General features: G+C 38.4%; 1 protein-coding gene across 1 annotated transcript in view; it reads right to left on the bottom strand.

Annotated features, from left to right (window-relative positions):
- Nucleotides 1–20,736, bottom strand: part of LOC104403458 (serine/threonine-protein kinase MRCK alpha-like) — a gene marked incomplete at its 5' end in the record, with an annotated part of 29,542 nt that extends 8,806 nt beyond the window's left edge. The window contains 12 exons of the mRNA XM_010011602.1: nt 5,182–5,299; nt 6,591–6,714; nt 8,547–8,631; nt 10,223–10,320; nt 12,190–12,783; nt 13,717–13,779; nt 14,524–14,740; nt 15,815–15,896; nt 16,770–16,909; nt 17,574–17,710; nt 18,464–18,569; nt 20,656–20,736. Coding sequence (XP_010009904.1) covers nt 5,182–5,299; nt 6,591–6,714; nt 8,547–8,631; nt 10,223–10,320; nt 12,190–12,783; nt 13,717–13,779; nt 14,524–14,740; nt 15,815–15,896; nt 16,770–16,909; nt 17,574–17,710; nt 18,464–18,569; nt 20,656–20,736 — 1,845 coding nt within the window. The remainder of the gene's footprint in view (nt 1–5,181; nt 5,300–6,590; nt 6,715–8,546; nt 8,632–10,222; nt 10,321–12,189; nt 12,784–13,716; nt 13,780–14,523; nt 14,741–15,814; nt 15,897–16,769; nt 16,910–17,573; nt 17,711–18,463; nt 18,570–20,655) is intronic.
- Nucleotides 20,737–21,024: the final 288 nt, after the last annotated feature.

The raw sequence follows: 21,024 nt of genomic DNA, 5'->3' as shown, positions 1-21,024 counted from the left end.
AGAGCGTTTTGAGGCTCGGTCTCCCTCCCTGTGCCATCTGCACATGTTCAAGCACATCAGCCTGCAAGGGGGTGCTTTGCTCAATGGCCACCAGCAAATCAGAACACTTTTTCTCCTTTCTAACTTCTAATTTCCCCTTGTCCAACTGATTTCATCACCTAAAACCAAACAGCTCTGAGTAACATTTGAAATGTTAGGACTTAAAAAAATAAAATATGGTAAAAATACAGCTTACTCCTCTGCTAAACCTAAGGCACTACTTTTTGTATGTGGAACGTATTAAAGTCTGGAAGAACATTAAGTCACATCCCAATACATATTATCAAACATGATTATTACTGTTTTCTTCATTTCAGCTGGTAAAATCCAACTTTTTTTTCACACACAGTTATTATGAGGCTTTGCATGTTAACCAAAACATCAATTACCACATTATGGCATATAAGACATAATATACATTAAATAGTTATTGGTAAGTTTAGCAGCATCTAAATACCGGTATAAGAAGCCACCATTCCAGGAATGGTCCAGGGAAGCAGCCTTTGCTGAGTTATCTGCTCACAACAGAGAACTGGCAGCAAAGCCAGCCAAGTTCCTAAAAGCCAATAAGGGAGAAATGGGAGTGTCTAAAATCACAAGCTAAAAGCAAAGGGTTGGCCACCTGCAGACCATGGAAATACTTAGCCAGCATTCATGAACGTGAGAAAGCCACGATACGGCAACCTTTTAAAAGTGATCCTCCGTGGCACTTTCTCCATGGACTCCACCATTAGATGCATGCATGGGGTTCCCACTTTCTTTAAAGAATACCAAATATAGGTAAGTATTTACTCTAAAAGTTTCTCATTTGAAACAAGCAAAGCTTCACACATCGTCTAGAATGGAAATAAAATGGCTCATGTATAATGAGGTCAAACTGAAGCATAATGTTCAAATAGAATGGCAGTCAAGACTAGCTTTTGTATGTAAAATACTTAGGCATGCAGAATATGAAAGCGAAATCAATCCTGTACATCTGATGTACACAGAGAGGTGGTCTGTGCTGCAGTAAGTGCAGTTCCAGATTTCAGATCTTCACTACAAAGGAGCATCCACGATAAAGTGGCTTCAAGGGACAAGAGGGCAGAAGGGAGGCCAGACTGTACGGCCAGTTAATTGGTGACAGGCTGCTAGGGAAGAAAAACATGTAAATAAATAAGTTTGGGGATACACTAACAGGAACGATTCCAAATTGTACAAAACAAGACAATGACCCAGATCTAGTATCCATATCAATAAAACACCAATACGTACTGATTATGGCTCTGTTAATAGCAAACAAGAACTGGTTTCTGTTGTGTTGTAGCCCACAAACTTGCTTGTCAAAGTCAGACCCCTGAGTAACTGCTCGCCATGAAGAAAAGAAGGACGCAAATTTACAATTGTCTGACAGCCTCTAATCTTTTCTTTCTTCAGTCTGATCTCACTCTCAGCCTTTGGCATGCTCCTTTCTGCCCAAATACAGGGCTATGCTGAAGTCAAGGGTGTCTGTTCATGGAAAGAATAACGTGGGACTGGGTAATAGACTGCAATTTGCCATAAACATATCTCACTGTTCATGTCATGTGCCTGTTGCATACCAAGACCTTGGAAACAACACAGAGAAAGCATCTTTCCCTCCTCTTGTGTGGCTGCATCAGCAAGGGCAATCACATGCAGACAGGTATGTTGCACAGATGTAGGCACCTGATACAACACATCAAATAGCCTGAAAGAGTTTAAAGCATTCCGTTTATCCAATTTTCACTCTACATTTACAATACAATTTAAGCCCTCAAGATTTGCCTTTTAAAAGACATCATTAAGAATAGTAGTGGGCAGGGAGCAAGAAAGCTCCCACTGGCCCTGCACACACCAGGCAGCACAAGTGTACTTCCCCTCCTGCCCACTGCCATACTGCAGCCCAGCCATGCAAGGGCCATCACTACCAGTTCTAATTCTGTGTTTTGTTCAATTTTTGGCATTTCCCCTGAAAAAGGCAGCAGAGGCAAGTTAGTGGGACTGCAGAAATGAGTTTTTACTGGATTCACATGCATATAAAAAGTGAGTATGTATATATTCATAAATATAAATACATACATATATATATATATAAAAATTATCACCTGCTTTGTAAAGTTAGCATGGATGCTAGATAAAGCTGGCTGTCTTGAGTTGGCTATTTAGTTTGTGACAATCTCATTCAACTCAGAGAAAACTTACTTATTACTAAGGACCCTTCTGCCTACATAGCACTATACTGACTGTGGTGAAAGCTCATTCTGGGTGAACAGATTTGTATCAGTAGATGCAGCCAAATCTGAAATTGCTCGAGTCAGAAGAAACTGCACATGAAAAGGCCCACTCCATTCTTTCATACGCTTTCTGCATTCCGGTAGCTCATAAAAAAAGAAGCTGCCTCATCCAAAACAACTGGATGAAGAGAGTTTGAGGAAACTAGTAGCTTTGCACTACTTGTTCCCTCTAGTGGCAGCCCTCTTTAAATGCAAAAATGTATTCTCCATAAACAGAAACTGGCATTGGCAAAGCAAAATGCTGCAGTCTTTCCTGGAGTTCTTTAGAAAGAAACACTTTTTCTTCTGAAACACACTCATCTATTTACAAATATAAAGAACATGTTCCAGCTGCAAAATCATCACACATGTTAAGAAGCACACACACAAAAAACTATTCACGTTTTTGGAACAAGGTATGAACCTAGTGAAATAATTCTAGTCCTTGTAACGAGACTGGCATCCAGACAAACTGTACACAGGGCTGGATGAGTGTTCTTTACCTGATTCTCCAGGAAACATCCTGTCTTTTAATTCTAAATTTATCTTTCAAATAAAACATCAGACTCAATACATAACACCATATGCACACGCAACTCCTTTTCTCCTGTTTTTGTGCCTGAGAAACAAAGTAGGTAGTTTGGAACAGACTAAATGAAAACTGAGTCCAGCCAAATACCTTACAGGAAGCTGCTGGAAAAGAAAAAGCTGCCTGGACCAAAGTAACTCTTGACAGAAAACTTATTTCCTAATCCCAAGTTACACTTTCAAATTCACAATTTCAAGACCTGTGATTGATGCAATTCTGTACCTGCTAAGTCAGGAAATACAATTACAGTATGACATGGCAAGGAGCTGCTGTAAAAATACACGTCATTTTTGCTTTATCTGCAAAAGAGAGTGATATCTCCCAGCATTAAGATTGATACCTATCTGCAAAAAGGAGTTTTTTATAGTAACTTTAAAAAGAAGCTGCAGCAGTGGAACAAGTGCAGAAATCAATTCTACATTGTACACATTTTCTAATATCTTCTCATCGCTTTTAAGTGTAGAAAGTGACTCATGAATTCTTGTCATAACATCGTATTGGTTGGTAAGAAGCAAAGTACCAGTCCTAACTTCAAATACAACCTTTGAACTAATACAAGGCTTCCATGATAAGAATTCAAAGCTAAAAACTTTTTAGAGACGACATAGCTGACGAAATATTAATCCCTGTAAGTCTAGAAAATCCCTTTCAATAGATAAAACCATTCCTCATTCCACCCTTGCCAGATTTGGGGCTAGATTAAGAGTTCTTGCAGCTTTTGATTATCATGAATATTCAGCTACTGATGGTGCTAAATGGGATGTCTTCTGCCCTACCTGTAGCAGCAGCAGGTAATTTTCTCTGCTTAAAGAACCTACCAGAAATGGAAAACAATAAAAAAAGGTTCTGATCCACATCCTGCCCTGAAGCATATTATCATTCTTTGTTTAACCTTAAGACGTATGTATACTCACATCCAGGTAAGTTAAAACACTACTTGCCAACTTGCCTTGGATTTGTCCCGTGCTTTCTAGAAGCGGCTTCTTCCTTATTTGTTAACTTATAAATCCACACACACACACTCTGCTGCTTTTTGCTCAATTGCACCAAGTATATTTGTTGCTAAGAGGTTTCTCAGAGTGTCTCTAGTGTAAGATTTAAAGTAAATCCTTTCCTTTCCTTGCATATTCTCATCTAAGGAAAACACAGTGCCAGAAGGGCTCATGTACAACGTGCAGACTTTATGGTAAAGTATAATATAAAAATACTATCTGCTGCAAAAGCAAGGTAAAATGAGTATCTGAACACCAAGTTATGCTCCTAAGGCCCTAAACTAGTGCAACTGTATAGGATGCTTTATTTTCCAGTCTTACTGTGGCTTCCTTTGGGCTTTTACGTGTCTGAAAATCCCTTCAGCATCAACTTACTGCTTTCTGCAGAGAGTTCAGGTAACAATGATTATCATTTTAGACAGCACTTCTGTTCTAATGCATTTATCTTACTGTGGTGGTCGTATCATCAGTTTGATATTGTATCATAAGACCTTTCTTACAGTGCTAACCAGCATCTTCTGCATCCCATCTGTGTCACCATGGATGAGTTTAGAAAACAATAGAGAAATCACAAACAAGATGCTCAAGTTACCTTGAAGCAAGCAGTATGATACTCTCCTATGAATGAAATATTAACTGGTCTTTAGCTCAACAAAAATTTCAGTAACTTCAAGATGAGTATTTCCTAAGTAAGATTTTGTGGAAACGAACGTGTATGTGTGTGCGTGTGTGCAATCACTTCTTCCATTTTTCAACTTTAAAGGTCAGTTTTTATATAAGAAGTTCTGTTTCACTGAGGCTAGTTAATTTGGAGAAAAAAGAAAAGTAGCATCTTGGGCGTAAGAAAGAAATTTGGGCATTTGCTACAGTTCCACCGTCTGAGGAAAAGATACTGTAAAGAGAGAAGCCAAGTTAGAGCTAAGGATAGGAAGAGAAGAAAAGAACTGAACTACGGTTCACAGAGAATGAAATTTCACTTTCCATTCCCACAATGAACACAGGCCCAAAACCTCTTTAATTTTGTCCCTTCATATGGATCATAAAAGTTATCATCAACACTGCGAGGCCAACCTGCCTTCAAACCCAGGAGTCATCAGCCACTCTTCTCCTCGATGCTTAAGTTTCACCCTCACATACAGCACAGCATGATCAGCTCCATCTCCCTAGTGAATGTTCCCGATACGAAACACATCAACACTCTGAATATATATTTTAAATGGTGCTTGTCTTTCTCTCACTAATTTGCAGCCTCTGTTGCAGTCACTCTCACATGTACTTTTGTACTTACCATTGGAAGGTCTTTGAGAATCTGGATACCGTCTCCTGGACCCATATGTGCTATGTGGTTAAAATTAGTTGGGTTAGAAATTAATTTATTTCTCATTTCTGGATCACGTAGCATCTCCCTGGAAGAGAAGATACTTTGTTTAGGTATTTAGTCCGAGGTGAGGATGGACATTAATAAAACATGTACAGCTTTGATTATCAGCTACTTTTTAAATGGAAATTAACTCTTTAGCCATGTTAACAGTGATAAACCCTTGCCATCAGCACTGGCAGTGACAAGCTTCCAACTTGAAGACAGGGCAACAGGCCAGAAGAAAAGAATGCTGTTTGCAGGCTAACAGCCCATGCCCAGTAGTTACTGACATTCAAAGAATATACAACTGCTATGAGCTGATACAAAGCTCTGTAAGATGAGTAAAAGCAGAACTTGTTTGTGATGTATTACAAAGTGGAGATGAAAATGAAGTACAAAATATGAATATAGAATTAAAGTAATACTGCAGTACCTTTCTCAGTCTGTGGTCAGAATTAAAAGCTCTTCAAAATGGCAAGGATGCATTTCAGAACTCAGAATAAATAACATTTTAAAATACCAAACCACGATCAGCTCAGAAAAGGCAAAGACAAGAACTGGAATTTCATCTCCACTGTACACAGCTGTTACTTTTCTTACAGCCAAACAGAAAGGAAAGCTGGGAGCCAACCATCGGTGGAAGACGTTGGAAGTTAGAAAACTGAAATACTTAGTTCTTGGAGTGTAGCTTAGCACAGTAGCAGGTCATCTTTAATGAGTGACAGCAAATGGTCAGTAACATCTTCCATGAACACTGAGCAGTGCAGACCTATTTTTATTGCCATTTAGGAAAGTGTTTGTGACCTGTTTAAGACTTCTATTAGAAACACATCCTGAAGTCCTACGTCCTCTGAAGAGGTGAGTTTTCTGAGATTTACAGAATGTTTATGTAGTTAAATCTATAAACCGAAAAAGTAGATGCCTTGGAATACTGCTGAGAGTAGAATTGCCTTCAGAAAGAAAAGCAGAACCAGAGTCTGAAAGTAATTAATCCATATGCATAGTTAGCAATGTCATCTCCTTTTGCACAGTGTTTATTACAGATCTTTATATATACAGTATTATGTACACACCTATGCACCTATACACAGTATGTGAAGACATGCATTCCAAATCACAGCTGTTTCACATAATTAATTTGAGCTAATGAATTCTTATGTATCCAGTGCATATCCACATCCAAACCGGTATTAACACAAATTAAACATTGAGGATTAACGCGGTAGTGAAGAGACAGAAACATCTGAAGCAACAAATGAAGTACCACATTGGCATCAGTCACCGTTCTTCAGGGCCTACAGGCATGTACAGAACACAAGTACGTGTTGAATACCGACCTCCTCTGCTGCATCCTCTCCTCCTCTGGTACTCTGAATGAATAGCGGCGCTTGTTGTTGATGTTTCGGACCATTTGCTTCCGGCTGTTATCTGATGTCTCGGGAACTACCAGTTCATCGCCCTCTGGAATCAATAGAAATATGATGATCATAGAATCATAGAATGGTTTGGGTTGGAAAGGACCTTAAGTATTATCTAGTTCCAACCCACTGCCACAGGCAGGGACACCTTCCACTAGAGCGGGTTGTTCAAAGCCCTGTCCAACCTGGCTTGATCCAACCATGATTCAGTGGGACAATTCAAATTCATGGAATTTGAATTCTAAGATGTTTTCTCCCTCTGCTCTTGCTAGTGTTGGACACCACCTATTTCCCATTAAACCTGAACAAATGCTCCTTGGTTTTTGGGCTTTCTTGGTCATTATCTAGCTCTGTTTTACAGCAACAGACTTAACCCTTCTTCCCACACAAGCTGCCACAACTGTGTTCTCAAACTACCACTGATTCTTTCAAAGAAAACATTTAGGTGGGCAGGAAATGATCTCAGTCCTCTATCTCAAACTTTCTTTGGCAGTTCTCACTGAAAATCACTAGAACAGCCTCTTGTTCTGTCAATCGTCTGGAACTCAAGATTCTTTTTCATTCATTCTCTGCTCCAAAGAGACTAATCCTTCTGAAATGTTTGAACACTGATGTGTTTTGGTGTAACTGTGGGAAAAGGGAAGATTTCTTCCACATGTGTGCATCTGGCCAAGGCATCTCTAATAAAGACATGAAGTGTATAGCAGTGATGATCACACAATAGAAGCGCTACTTTGAATGAATGCTGCAACTGCTCTGTCTTGTTTTATATATATGGAGACTAAAGTTACGCTTAATAAGCTTGAACATACCTAACATGTACTGCTCACTGCCAAAACAGATTTTGTATGGAGCTGAAAGCTTTTCTTTCATTAAGCTCAACTGGAGATTACATGTAGTGTGGGTTCTACAAGGTAAGTAGCTTCAGGAACAAAACTTCAGACTTACAGATACACCTGGAGGATACCTCTACTGTTTGGCAGCCACTTCCAAAAGATGGTGAGAAGTGTACATGAGCAAAGCATCAGCCTTACTCACTTCTGATCCTATGCTTTCCATTTTTTCCCCTCTTCTGCTCTATTTTTAATGCCCAATCTTTATTAGTCTTGAAAATTCTTTATACATACTTTGCCCGTATTGCTCCTCTCTACCAGAGTCATTCCTTTTGTACTAATTTCCTAGCAATTTAAATAAACACTGAAACACTGCCAAGAGCACTGTGTGTTTCTGGAGTTTTATTTCCACTATTTTCAGAATAGTTGTTAAAAAGAATTATAGCTTTTGACTGTTAAAACAAAGCACATCCCCTCTCCATCCGAGAGATTAAACAAAAGATTAAGGAAATTACTCAGGAGTATGCTTATAAAACGGGCTGTAAAAAGAAAAAAGGCCAAGAAGACTCATAACAAAAATAGAATTCTGAAGCTAAAACTTTGGCACATAATCGTATGTGGCCCTAATAACAAGTTAAGAATACATAATACTGTATTACTTTCTGACTCTTGGGCAAGGTTTGTTCAGGTTAAGTATAGTATCAATTCTAACCTAGTACTGCTGAGATCACTATTAAAGTCTTCAACTGTGCAGGCATTTTTAGATAGTGTTCTGGTAGGTGAGCCCAGATCTGACGGGAGCATCTAGTCATTCCATTTTCTATTTCCAGTCTTCACTGAATATTCAAAAGGGAAATAAGAGTTCAGAGTAGCTGCCTAGCAGACATCATTGCAATCACTGTGGAATCTGTAAGCTTTGGCTCTCTCCAAAATTAACATATGTTTGAGAGATCACTTTCTACAATACACAGATCCAGGCCAAAGAAAAGTACTCTTCCTAAACAAAAATTCACGTGGTAAAAATTGGCTTCTCTTTACTTACCTGCCATTTTGTTTTTGAAATATATTAATCTAACTGTCTCCAGGCCTAAAAGGTTTAGTGATCCTTCTGTATTCAAGGGTCGTACCTGAAACAAGGGAAAAACAGTCCTTGTAATAGTAGTAACTCACATATATATAGTGCATCTTAATCTGAAAGCTCCAAGGTGCATTATAAACACTGTAAAAGGAGCAACTGTTACAAAGCCAGCCAGAGAGCAAGACAGTGTAAGTGGCCAGAGCAAAGCTTGCTCCACAGAACTGCAGGCTGGAGGGAGCAGTGTCTCCTATCTCCAGTGACATGTGCCTGCTCTCTAGATTAGCAATTTTGAGTCACTAAAGCCATGAAGCAGAGTTAAAAACAGTTTTAGATTTTAAACTTCTGTTTGGAGAATAAGTACAGAGGGAATTACCTAATATTCCACTTAAAGACATAGGCTTAACACCATTCCTCTCTTCATATAGCAATTCAATTTTGTCTGTTAGATGCACAAAGCAATAATCTGTGCTTTTATTTTGTGTTAGTACCATATCACAGTTATGCTTTGCAACTTAAGAGGAGTATATACAGATTGCTAAAACCTATGGGTATTCCTGATTTCCAACTTAAAAATGAAAGAAGCATCCCACTCTCTGAGTCTGCAAATTGTGTTAGAAACAAACTCTTCATAATAAATTGCTAGTTTTCAGTCTCCTAGAGGTAGAAATTCTTGTTTGTTGAAAGTAGTTTTGTTCATTAAATGGGCAGTCTTGAGCCAAATATTAATCACTATACTAAATCATACTATGTGCTGTAGGAAAAAAAAAAAGCACCAACTACTTCATAACTCAACATCTGGACATCAGAAAGAGTAGAGGAAATCTCCTGTAAAAGGCCGTATTCTTCTCTCCTGAAGATGGTAAATAGCTGAGCACCTCAATCTCTGCATTATTTATCCTTACAGCACTGCTGTAATAGCCTGACCTGCATCTGACACGTGGGAAATTGATATACAGAGAGACAGAATGACTAATACAAGACCACAAGGGCAATTTCTTGTAGTTCTGTGTCACTGGAATGCCAGTAAAGGAATTGACAATAACACAAAGTTCAAGTCAGTCTAAACTATGAGGAAAAACACACTTTTCTTTCTGCTTTCCAAACACAGCTGAGCAAACACCTCCAAAATACCAAGGAAGTGTCAGTTTTCAAAAACTTCTGCCTTTTGACAAGCGATCCAAACCTGACATCATCCTGGTTTTAATATTTGTCCTGGTTGAATTAAAGTGTTCTAACCCTGTCCACAATATTCTCAAGCACCAGAAGGCAGATTATCTTAACATCCACCATCTTCTGGCAATAACATATATGCAATCAGGCCCAATGGAGCCGAATGCAATTAATACCAAGAAACTACTCCCTGCAATAATATCAGTAAGTCTTTACATACTCATATGCTCCAGATTGATCATTCACCCATAAAAACAAACCACATGCACCACCACATGCAATACCCATTTGGCATCTCACATTTTGAACAAAAAGCACTAGTTTCTTTGCAATAGCTCTTCTAGTTCAACTGTGTTTAGGCAAGCAGTTATAATGATGGCTTCAATATGCTTAAAAACCCTGGCATGGCTGTAGCAAAGCAAGGTTGAGTCTAGACATATTCTTTAACTGATACTGAAACAGCAAGTTACCTTTTTGAGAGGAATAGTCTGAATCCACTCCATGGAGTTCACGTCGAAGATATCAATTGCATTTTCACTGTACACAGAGAGGTATGGTGCATTGTAACCTGAGGGGGAATGATAAGGTATAGTGTGATGCGATTTTAGACAGGGCTCAAAATATACAGTTACTTATGGTTTAACCGTATTTATGAAAACCAACCCCACATCCCACAGTCCAACAATGATTTTTGCAAAATATGTTTTAACTCAAAAATGATGAAGAAATTTATCCTGGCAAACCAACACCACCAAAAAACTTAAAACCTCCATGGCTTTTCTTTTAACTTTGCAGAACCAAACTACTTTTTGAACTACGAGGGATTACAGTTTACTCTGCCAAACACTGATGTGGTTTTAAAGGGCTTTTTTTCCTTCTAAAACCTGTATTTTTAAGAGCTCTTATTTTGTAAATGATGCAGTAGGAAAATATACTGTTGTTAGTTAGTAACTGTCATTTGAATGAGCTGAGCTCTTAGTCTTTGGACTAGGTACTAAATTAACAACAGTTGGAACTAAACACTGTGACATAGTCATAAAAATCTTCCTGATTCCTTCTAGCTTTAATTCTGTGATTTTCTGGATTGTGAAGAGAATTCTCGTGCTACTTATCTGGCACATTTCCCCAGGATGAAATCTGTTCCACTGGGACCACTTCTAAAGGAGAATTCAGTATTTCCATGTCGGCAACAAGACTGCCGTGGTCTGCCAAGACTAACAAGATCATCCAATTTGTGTTTCAATGGAACAGGTTTTGCTATAAAATATACCTCCATTCTGAACTGGAACAACATCAAATCACTTCATCTAAGGCAATCAAAAATCCTTCACAAATATCAGTGACCAGTATAGAAGAACTACATGTGAAAATGCCTGATTTTCAACTGATTACAAAATCTTTTCACTCATCCATTCTCTTGAATCCTGTATAATTATCACACTCTTGGCTTGAAACCCAGAAGTGACGTAGAGCCTGTAAAAGTTGCTCCCCTTCCACATTCAGAAAGGGCTTCACTCAAGCAAGGTGAAACATCCCTCTCGTCTGCAGAGTGACTGTACTGCTGTCACAGTAAGCTAAGAAGGCAGACCATGCTAAAAATCAATGTAAGACTGGGCTCATTCACAAAAACTCTGAGGACAAATTTGGCTAATCTTTATCTGCATTCAGAAAGACATTAAAAAGAAGCGGACAGGCATTGCGGGGTTTTTCCTCCCTCCAACTGTCACAAAGCCCCAGCTTTCAGCAAATGTGCAATAAATGTTTTAACAGTTCTTGCTGGAAACATAGATCTTGAAAAATTATAGTATTTTTCCCTTAAGGTTATGAAATATATTATCTACGCTGCCTGCCATACATTGTATTTTAGAAGGGAAGAGGGAAACACAGAGGGGAGAACTTAAAAATGATTTTTTTTAAAGAGCAAACAGAAGAGATGGGTGAGAAGAGTGTCCACTGCTGAGGAAGAGAGAATGATGGAATAAGGGAAAAAAACCCAAACCCCATTAAATTGGAATAAACACCATTAGAGAAAAGCAAGTCAAACTACCATATCCTAACAACTCAAACCACAGTTGAATTTTAAGACTTTAAATAACAACAGTCCCATCTGTATCAGTGGCAATGAATGTATGAAGTTCCCATTAGCCTCTTGAGGCCTTCAGCTGTTCTAGAGAGCAGGGCATGTATTTAAAAAGTGGACATCAGATTTAGAAAGCGGAATCTTTGTGTTCCAGCAGCATAGGTCAGTGACAGCTCTGTCAAGCCTAGCTTAAACAAGATCAGGATAAAACTCTGACCAGATTAAACACGTTGAGAGATGCTGAGAGCATTCATTTACCTGTGAGGTAATTATCCCTGCACTTCACTTCCTGTGGATATTAATACAAGCAGTGATCACTTCAATGAATAACAGCAAGTGACACACATGACAACTTACAGCAAGAAGATGGAGTTGCAGGCCACATCAACTCTTGTTGTCTGGATCTTCGGCCCTGGCAGTCAACGTAAACCCCTACGCTGCTAAAACACAGCAGGTACTCTTTATTTGAGATTTCGACTGCACAGATGGCATCAGTTGGCTGCTGCGAGATAAATGAGAGTGTGTGGTCATCTGGATGGAGCAGACTGTATGGGCTGCCTTCTCCGTGAAGGGGGTATTTTAGGAAACCTGACTGGTAGCCCACACAAAGACGATCACTGAAGATTGACATCCACTGGACATTGCCCTGGACTTGGATCTCCTTCATCTTTTTGTGACGTGTCTTACTCTGATTTAGTTCATAACAGAGGACCTGCCTTTTCATAGCCACACATAGGCAGGTAAGAGCTCCATGACGCACATGTCCAGAAACTATTGACTGACAGCCTTTTGTCTCTGCCAGCTTATAGAACTCAGTCTCCCTTCCATCCAGGGCAGCCATAGGGAAAAGGCGCACGTGACGGTTCCGTCCTGAGATCACTGCAATGAGCTGTTCACTTGGGATAAGCTCGATCTGATGAACCTTCTTATTGTCACCAACACGGATAATCTCTAAAAAAAAAAACAAACCCCAAAACAAACCCCCCAAAATCCAAGTAAATCATGTTGAAGTGTGAATTGTTTATAACATACATATTTGTAAAGACGAACTATCAAGGAAAGCCAAGAAATCCCCTTTATTGCTTCCCTGCAATATTAAAAAGTACAGAATCAAAACTTGTAGTTTAATAATACCAGATGTGGCTGGATAGACTTTTGGCTTTTCCTCATCAGAAGAAGGGAGGAGAAGATTCCGTGCAGTAACACCCACTGTATCATTTCAGTATTTATTTCAAAAACAACTGATAGCCACAAACTCCTGAATAAAGGAAAACCCTCAAAGAACCAAAATGTACAATTAAACATCTTGCCTGTTGAATTAGCTTGGGCATCTGTCATTACATCTCTCTGCAATACTGGACATAAAGTTTTCATTTCTAATACCATGGTGGAGGTTACAGGAAGGATCAAGTCAGGCTCCTTACTGAGGTGCACAGCAGGATAAGGGGAGACATAGGTCACAAACTGAAATGAGGGAGGTTCTTACTGGATATATGAAGAAAATGTTTCATTGTGAGAATAATTTGCAAAAAGCAGCACAGTGAGATTATGGAACCTCTGTCCTTGGGGGTTTTCAAGACCCAACTGGACAAAGGCCTGAGCAATGTGGTCTGAATTCAGTATTGAGCCTGCTTCAAACAAGGGGAGAAAACCTTCAACTGCATTCCAGACGCTGGATCTTTCTCATTGGAAAGGATACCCAAACCAGAGAGCACACATACCACCTTCATGATTATCAGCTCTTACATAGGGTTGTCCAGCTGGTAATGTAGTAAGTTAAGAAAAATTAAACCAGAGGATATTGATAGAGGGAAGAAAAGATTACAAACTCACTTTGTGATTATTTAGTATTAGGGAAATTATTACCAGTTCCTAATCTCTTACCGTCTTTGGTGACATGTACAACGAACAACCCTTCTTCATTCCCCAGAGCTATTCTTTCATGGTCTATGAGATTAAGGAAAAAAAAAAAAAAAAGATTATTTTTCTTTGGAAAAACTTGTTGAACAATAGTGAAAACTCCATTAACAGACACAGGTTTGTAATATCTTAAAATAAACAGATATAGAGCCAAACCCAACACATTTATGTAACAAACACTGACAACCTCCCAGTCATTCAGATTTTTGAAATAAATATAGAAGCAAGAGCAAGAAACACCATTTTTAACAAACCATTCAGAGCACTTACGTGTACTACTGACTTTGAAATAACTACAGTGTCATATTTAAATAATGTATATAATCAGAATTTATGATACTTTATGCTGTAGCATTTAAAATGACTAAATTGATTCTCTGATTTTATGTATTCACATATTCTCTCTGGTCCCACAAGCGTATTTTGTAAAGTCAGTGATTTATATCCATTTTATAAAATTAATTTTGCCCAGTTCTGGAATTATGTACATAGAATAACAGAAGAGTAATGCCCAATTCTCAAAATTATTCATAATTATGCATAAGTGTGAACAGGGGGAAATATTCTTAAAGATCTGACAATACCACTGGACAGTGAACTGCAGTTCTTCCAAACCCATGCACATTTTCCTACGGGATAAAACCACCACATATTTTCACACCACCACATCTAGTCAGTATATAATGCTATTTAACACTTCTTTTTTAAAAAAAAAAAAAAAAAAAAAGCATGCTTTTAGCATACCCATTTTTCTTCTTATTCATTTCATACCTATGATTGCTGCTGACTGTGTTGTTTTGATGAGGGGTAAGGTGCTGTCATAAGCTTCTTTGGGAACATAGACTGAGCGGTCTTTGAGTTTGTTCTTCTTCAAGATCCTATGCAATTCATTCAGCACTCCTACCCACTTGCTCTTTTCATTCTCACCGTCTGCTAGAATCAGGATTGAACACTTATTACTGGATGCAGAGAGCTGGGAAGCTGTAACCTGGAAAATTTTAAAATACACATTTTAAGCCATAAGCAAAAGTAAATAAATTCATCATGATCATTTTTATGAGAGTATCAGATGCCTGTAAGAGCCCCTTTAAGTAACTGTCTGAACTAAGAATGAGAAAATGTAGCCTTAGCTAATAAAATACACTCTACCTCAATCAAGAACCTACAGCAGAAAAACCTGCAGATGTAACTCAGCAAAGAACAGAGAAAACTCTGGCTTCAATCTAAATGCATTTGTATTTATTCTGTAATTCTGAAATGTCTGCCCTAAATAAGGTAGTCAGTTGTTTCTCACAGCTATTTATAATGAAAAGCATTTCTTACAAAGTAGTCTTTATTTTTAAGTTTTTGTTAATAATTTAATGCAGTAGGAATGGTCTTTATGGAAGAATGATCAGCAGGCAGAGTGATGAACAGTTTGAAAGCTGTAAAAACAAGGAATGAAATACAATGGGGTAGTAAATAAATGATAGGGGACTGATAAGGACACCAAAGGTATTTCATTGAGGTCAAAGCTTCAGTAGAATACGAAGTAAAAGTAATATTAGAAAAAGCCAATGATGGCAATATCCTGATACTAGACATAAATTTTGATGAGCATTTTACACTGGATTTCTATACTGACTACCTGATGAATGGGAGTTTTCAGAGATCCAATGCATATATACAAAGAAAATACATTTAAAAAAGGCTTCAGAAATAACACAAGAAACAAAATTGTGAAGCAGAAGGCAACTTTAGGAAATGAACATGTAGATGGTCATGAAGAACAGAAGAATTCCAAATGACTAACAGAAGAGTGAGAAAAATATGTCTTACTGTGAAGGTCAAAAAAGAAAACCCAGGTAAAGGGGAGATGAGAGCTTGTCTAAATGTGCCACTGCTATTTTTAGCACAAAAATGATATATGTACAGATCCTTATGCATTGCTGCTGCTGCCATGGATACCACACACCCAGAACTTGCACAGAAAATGAAACACTAGTGAGCTGTCAGTGAATGCACACTGTAACACCCCGCTGGGAAACCCTGTACTGCTGGGTTACTAAGACATAATACTCACCCTAAAGATACAGGGGATATCTTTTCGATTTGCATGGATGACATCTGAGGCCAAGACAGAACTCACTGAGAATTCTTCATCCCTTATGGAGACCACAAACATAATTGGAAAAAGAGTTAAAGAGTAAAATCTGTGTGTTTGTTGTTTACTTATATTTCCATAGTGCCAGTAACCTTGTTTTGTGCAGGACACAACACCACAGTCCCGAGATCTAATTTTACAAATTATCCTTTCCTCTTTATCTGCAGATTAAACTCACAAATGCAATGTTGCATAATTAATTCCTGGTAAATGCTAATGGAGATAAGTCTATTCAGAGAATCTGGTTTTTGTCTCTTTAAATTAAAACCTTTTACAAAATAATAAATAAAAAAGTCAAACTTAAATAAGCCTGCACCAAGAACACCTCTCCCACTTTCATAAAAACACAAACTCAGTCAAAGCTATAAGCTACAGCTGTTTTAGACTTCCTGGACAGACCAATCTAGTTCAGAGATGAGCTTTGCTTAGTTGTTATGTTAAATGTTCTCACCTTCACTGAAGCTGGTAGTATTCCAGTAATACTGAAGAGAGTGGGATCAAACTATTTAGCTCTTCTGAACCAAAACTGGTATAAGTTTTACCCTATAACAAAGTTTTATGTGTCTTACAAAACTCTATTCAACCCCAAAAGAATGTATTTTTCTTCTCTGTTCATTGCAGATCTTTTACACAGCTGAACAGATGCATTTTGGCACATGATGTAGTAATGGAAGTTTAAACTGTCACATATGAACATACAAGTTCAGGCTAACTGCTAATACTGCCTTTTTCTGGAAAATGAGAGGCTCTCAACATGGATTACACTGTTTCATAAAAGCTTGGGAGCTTGCTTACTGATTTCACAAGAAGAAAAAGCAGGAAAAAACCCTCCCAGTGCCTCTGAAAAGCTCCCACTGAGCACCAAAGCACTTACCTCATGTCTATGACCTGACTCACTACCACGCTGGGCTGGGATGCTTTTCCTTCTGCTACATCATAGAGGAAGAGTTTAAAATCACAGATCACTGCCAGAGCTCTCTGCCAACCTTTCTTTACTCCAGCTGGTTTTGGTACCTTTAGCAAAACAATTTCCAATCAATTCTCTGTAAATTGCATGCAATCAAAGATCAGACAGTACAAAAACCAATTCTCTTTTTTAGGCTGACAAGCTTTTGTTCAGTGATAATGTTAAGCAACATAAGCTGTAGCAGAGGTGCAGTCAGAGCATCAAACACAGCCACACAGACACCACAAAATGTGACTTAAAAAATTCACAGCACTACAGATTCTTTCTTCTTATTCACAAACTGATTCAAAGCTGTATTAACCAATATAGAGAAAGAAACCCATCCCTAATTGGTCAACAGGAATATGGCCAAAACTATGTTGAATAATTTTGTTAGTGTTTATGTACAAGTATCCACACCAATGACCCTAAACAGTACTAGCAGCAACAGGGAGACCCAAAAACTCACAGGCCCTCATAGATGATCTGATCTCTAGAGATGGACTAATCAAGACCAAATCAAAGCACAAAGGCTGACAGAGATGGAGAGAGAAATACTGTTGAAAATGCTAAGACTTGTTTTGCCAAAATTTAGGTCTTGGTTTCCAAACTGTTACCTTAAGTTGTAACTGAATATGTCTCCCCCCAATGCCCCAATTAAAAGTTTAATTCTAGGTCTGGAAAACAACAGATTTAATATAAGTGCCCCAAATGTAGCTACCTGATACTTACTCGGACATGTCCTTCATAAGCTGTTCCTATGCCTTTCTGTGGATCTATTCCCAAAGGTCCCTTAGTTTGGTCGGGAGGGATTGGACATACTGCAGGAGCCTTGTCTGCACAGGTCACATGGCAAGAGAATCCACATACTTGGGAAGAGGAGGAGAAACAAAGAGATTTAATGGTTCTTTATTGTGCAATGCAAAAGCTGTGATTATGATGATATATATAAAGGGATGGTCAAATCTTTTTTTGACCAACAATTGAATGGTTTCTCTGAACTTTGCTACACTAAGACAGAAATGGAAATTTGGGCACAGCAGCAGTTCATGCTTTTATCTGCTCTAAATTCCAATTTTCTGATTTTCAGAGGTATCACAGTCTGGTTTCATCCAGGCAAAAAAGAGCCTAGTCAGAAGCTAACACTGAGATAATCTCTATGATTTCCTCAAGGCCCAACTTTACTAGCAAGCAAAAAGGTAGAAGCTCCTCTAAACGCTGAGTACCATTCGGATAACATACAATCCAAGAATAAATGAGCCCCAGAAAGAAGCAAAACTGGTACTGAAAGGGAAAGCTGTCTTACATTTTTCCCATCAAGTCAGAAAGCCAAGCTGCTGTCAGCATACTTGACTGTGGCCCTTTGTTGTTACTTGCTGTAAACTGAACTAAGCTCTTCTGCCACAACTGGAATAAGTATGCCCCCAGACAGCTAGGTAGTCTGTTACTTAAGATGTTCAAAGCATTTGGCTTCTACTGTCAAAAGACTGAAGCATGGTAACATACTCTGTTATTCAAATTATAAAACAGAAGACTCCTGCATTATCACACTACAACATTTACCGTCCAATTTGCATCTGTAAGAACTACAGTTCACACTTCCTGCTTTCACAAATGCTTACCTTCACAAGTACAGCCCTGTCGTATTAAACCGACCATCAGAGATGTGCATTGATTGCATTTTGTTGGTGTATTAAATGATTTCACTACAAACTGGTGGGCTTTAGGCTGAAAAACAAGCAGCAGACAAAGATGTTAATGCCTGTAACACTTCTGAAGAACTATGATTTTTTTCACAGACATAGGAGCGCATAGGGGCATTTAAAAAGGGAGCTTATTTGTGTTCACTGAAATGAGAGCCGCGCTCCTAATGCTGATAAAAGTTCCTTATCAGTGCTGGTTATTGATAATCTAAACCATCTTCTGCAAATGAAATCATGGAAACTGGACCTTGCCTCAGAACACGTTTGTTTCCATTGCAGATAGGAAAGTTGCTAGAATTATTGCACTCTAGAAGTTGAAGGTGTGTTTGTATGTGCTCGGTGGGCACCCAGCAGCCAGCCAAGGTCAACCCCCCACCAGCATTTTCTAAGCTGCAAATTCAATGCTCCTCTGTAAGGAGTGTTGCCTTAGTTCAAAGAAAAATATCAGACTTTTTCATAATTCTAATTTGCATGCCAGAAACCCATGACAGGGTTCAGCTTTATGGTGTCAGGCACAGGCAACTTCAGAATATCCAATTTAAAAGCAAAAGTGTAAGTGAAGCTGATTTTGGAAGGGCTTCTTCTTAGTTCTTGTGAACGCAGATTACATGAGTAAGTGTTTTAATTCTCGCTCTCCCCTCAAGGATGGTAATGCTGATGCTATGATATCAAGGCTAAATGACTATATAATGTGGTATAGTATGATTCATAAAAGACCTTATACAAAATCCAGGAAGCTGCTTAGCTTTTCCAAAAAAGAACATCCAGGAAAGGATACAGCCCAGGGTGAACACAAAGGCTGTCCGAACAACCTGGATAATGTTATATGATTTGAAGTAAGACAACTTTGCAGACTAATGAGTAGGTATATTAACATTTTACTCTGTTTCCTGCTTTTCACAGCATAAGATGTCACAGTTAAGGGCTCAGACTTCATCCATATTTAATGACAGTTTTACTGTTACAATGAAAGCTTTCTGCCTGCACATGGATGTCTTGTGTTGAAACTTGCAGGGAAACAATACTTTGCTTTAAAAACGGATGCAATCATAAAGTAAGAAGGTTCTTCAGGGAGCAATATATATTAGAAAGACAATCATTATTTACTGAGCAAAACATTTGCAAAAATTAAATAACATGCACACTAAAATTACCAAAATTAGTGCAGTTGATCTATTAAGATGCTGCCTCCAAAAGCAGTCTGCTGAAACTTTTTAGCTTTCCTTTACACAAATTAAGTCTTTTGCTATTTGCCATTTATCAAAGCAGAGAAACAGACCTATTAGAAAGACTTACATATGTTACTGATTAGTTGCAGAAAAAAACTGTCATTTATCTAAATATACAGAAGATTCCTAAGCCATCAATGCACTTCTGAAACTTTTACAAGAGAATTTTTCCTTTAATAGCTTGTGTCTTATTCCTCATTTGCTTGAATATACACAATTCACTGTGAATTAGCATACGCTGACTGGCTTATTTGGCCAACAGCAAAATAACTTCAACAACTGGTGTAAAAAAAAAAAATAAAAATCAGTATTTATTCAAGTAAAAAAGCCAGAACACAGAAAAACTGGAATTCCTTCTCCCAGTCCAGCGCTGCAGTGCTGGCTGTAGTGCTTCCTCTACACTGCTTATAAAATGCAAGTCTAGGGGTTAATTTTAGGCTTATTCTTCGCCTTTACTCAAAAATAAGCATCTAATTAGCACAGAGATCTGCTAAGCAGAGACTGGCCCACAGTGACATCAATTTAATTGTATGCAGAAGATAGAGGCAGGTGGGTCAGACACATGCAGGAAAACATTTTCTATGAAGTCTCTTTTATGTTCTTCATGTTCCGGTTCATTTATCTCCTTCCAATGTCCAAACCACTGTTTTTCCTATAATCAAGCTCCTGTGTGCTGCTGCAGCGGAATGCCTGGTACAACTTGTCACACCACATAATGTAAGAATGAGAGGTTTTAAATTGTAGAAAGCAACCAGCTTGCATATAAACAACCCTTCCAGGCAGTTCTGCTAAGCTCACTGTGATAAAGAGTCCTGAAGCTGTTGCCCAGGAGCAATGCTTTCCCCTTTACTGTATAAGAAGTGTGAACACTTGACTTAATACCTTTGGTGCAGAGAGTCCCGATCCAATATACGCTGTCCTCATGGTTGGTGTGTGAATTGAACGGGGAGGATGATCTGTAACCTGAACAGTGTCCCCAAAGGATCAATAAGACATCAAGTACACACTATTAAGGATAGCTTGAATAAAGTAAAAAGATAATTTTCCACCCACCCCATCCCAAAACACAGGAAAGGGTTCAGAAAAATGACGTGCAAGATTCATCTCCTAAATGTCAAAAATATATTATCTTAAAGATTTGACTGAATGTTTTATAATGTAAAATAATCAGAGAGTTAAATTTCTTAATAGTGAAAGGGGATACATTAAGATAGTTGGAGAGCTGGCTAATACTGCATATTGACAATACTT

The sequence above is a fragment of the Nestor notabilis genome, unplaced genomic scaffold, assembly GCF_000696875.1.
Source record: "Nestor notabilis isolate BGI_N333 unplaced genomic scaffold, ASM69687v1 scaffold11873, whole genome shotgun sequence".
Classification (NCBI taxonomy): domain Eukaryota; kingdom Metazoa; phylum Chordata; class Aves; order Psittaciformes; family Psittacidae; genus Nestor; species Nestor notabilis.
The sequence above is the reverse complement of the archived record's forward strand: the minus strand, read 5'-3'. Positions and strand labels throughout refer to the sequence as shown.